This window comes from Corapipo altera, unplaced genomic scaffold (genome assembly GCF_003945725.1).
Source record: "Corapipo altera isolate COAL_440 unplaced genomic scaffold, ASM394572v1 0, whole genome shotgun sequence".
Taxonomy (NCBI): Eukaryota; Metazoa; Chordata; class Aves; order Passeriformes; family Pipridae; genus Corapipo; species Corapipo altera.
The window spans coordinates 4,224,320-4,224,855 of record NW_020884872.1 but is presented as its reverse complement, the minus strand read 5'-3'; the positions used below and the strand labels follow the sequence as shown (position 1 = coordinate 4,224,855).

Sequence of the window (536 nt, the reverse complement as noted above, 5' to 3'; positions counted from 1 at the left end):
CTCAATGTTCACGGCTGGTCTGCGGGGTAGGTAGGAGAAACGGTGAGCCTCTGTCAGAGCATTGTCCACCTTTTTTAAGTGTCCATTCATGAGCCGAATGTCTTGGGTGTCTGTGCCATTGGAGACCACTTCGTCCACCGAAACACACACCGACTTCGGCTCGGCCATGGTGCACCCGGAACTGCTGCCGTTCTGCAGGGAAGATGGAGAAAGTTCAAAGACTTCTGCTTGGAAACACATTTCAAACCCCCCTGCACTAGAAGAATTATGATCTAAATAACACAAGAATCCAGCGCGGTAACGCGCTGAAGGGCGAAAGAGGAATAAAATAAAACAATCTTTTGTTTGTTCTGCCCTAGCATTGATAGAAGAGGTGAAAGAGCTCTTGCAGCCCACAGTTCCTTTAGCACTAGTTTCCCTTCTAGGTCTTGGACCAGATTAATACATTTATAAGTTCAGTTCCCATTGTATTTGGTTTCTCATGCACTCAAAGAATTTGGTTCTAGTTACTCTGATTCCAGGGCTTGTATTGGGAC

At 46.3% G+C, this 536-nt stretch overlaps 1 protein-coding gene across 1 annotated transcript in view; it reads right to left on the bottom strand.

The window, feature by feature from the left end:
• The window catches only part of ABCG1 (ATP binding cassette subfamily G member 1), a 51,212-nt gene extending 51,044 nt beyond the window's left edge, over positions 1–168 (bottom strand). The window contains exon 1 of the mRNA XM_027638905.1: positions 42–168. Within this exon, the coding sequence (XP_027494706.1) occupies positions 42–168 (127 nt within the window). The remainder of the gene's footprint in view (positions 1–41) is intronic.
• Between the last annotated feature and the right edge of the window lie 368 nt (positions 169–536).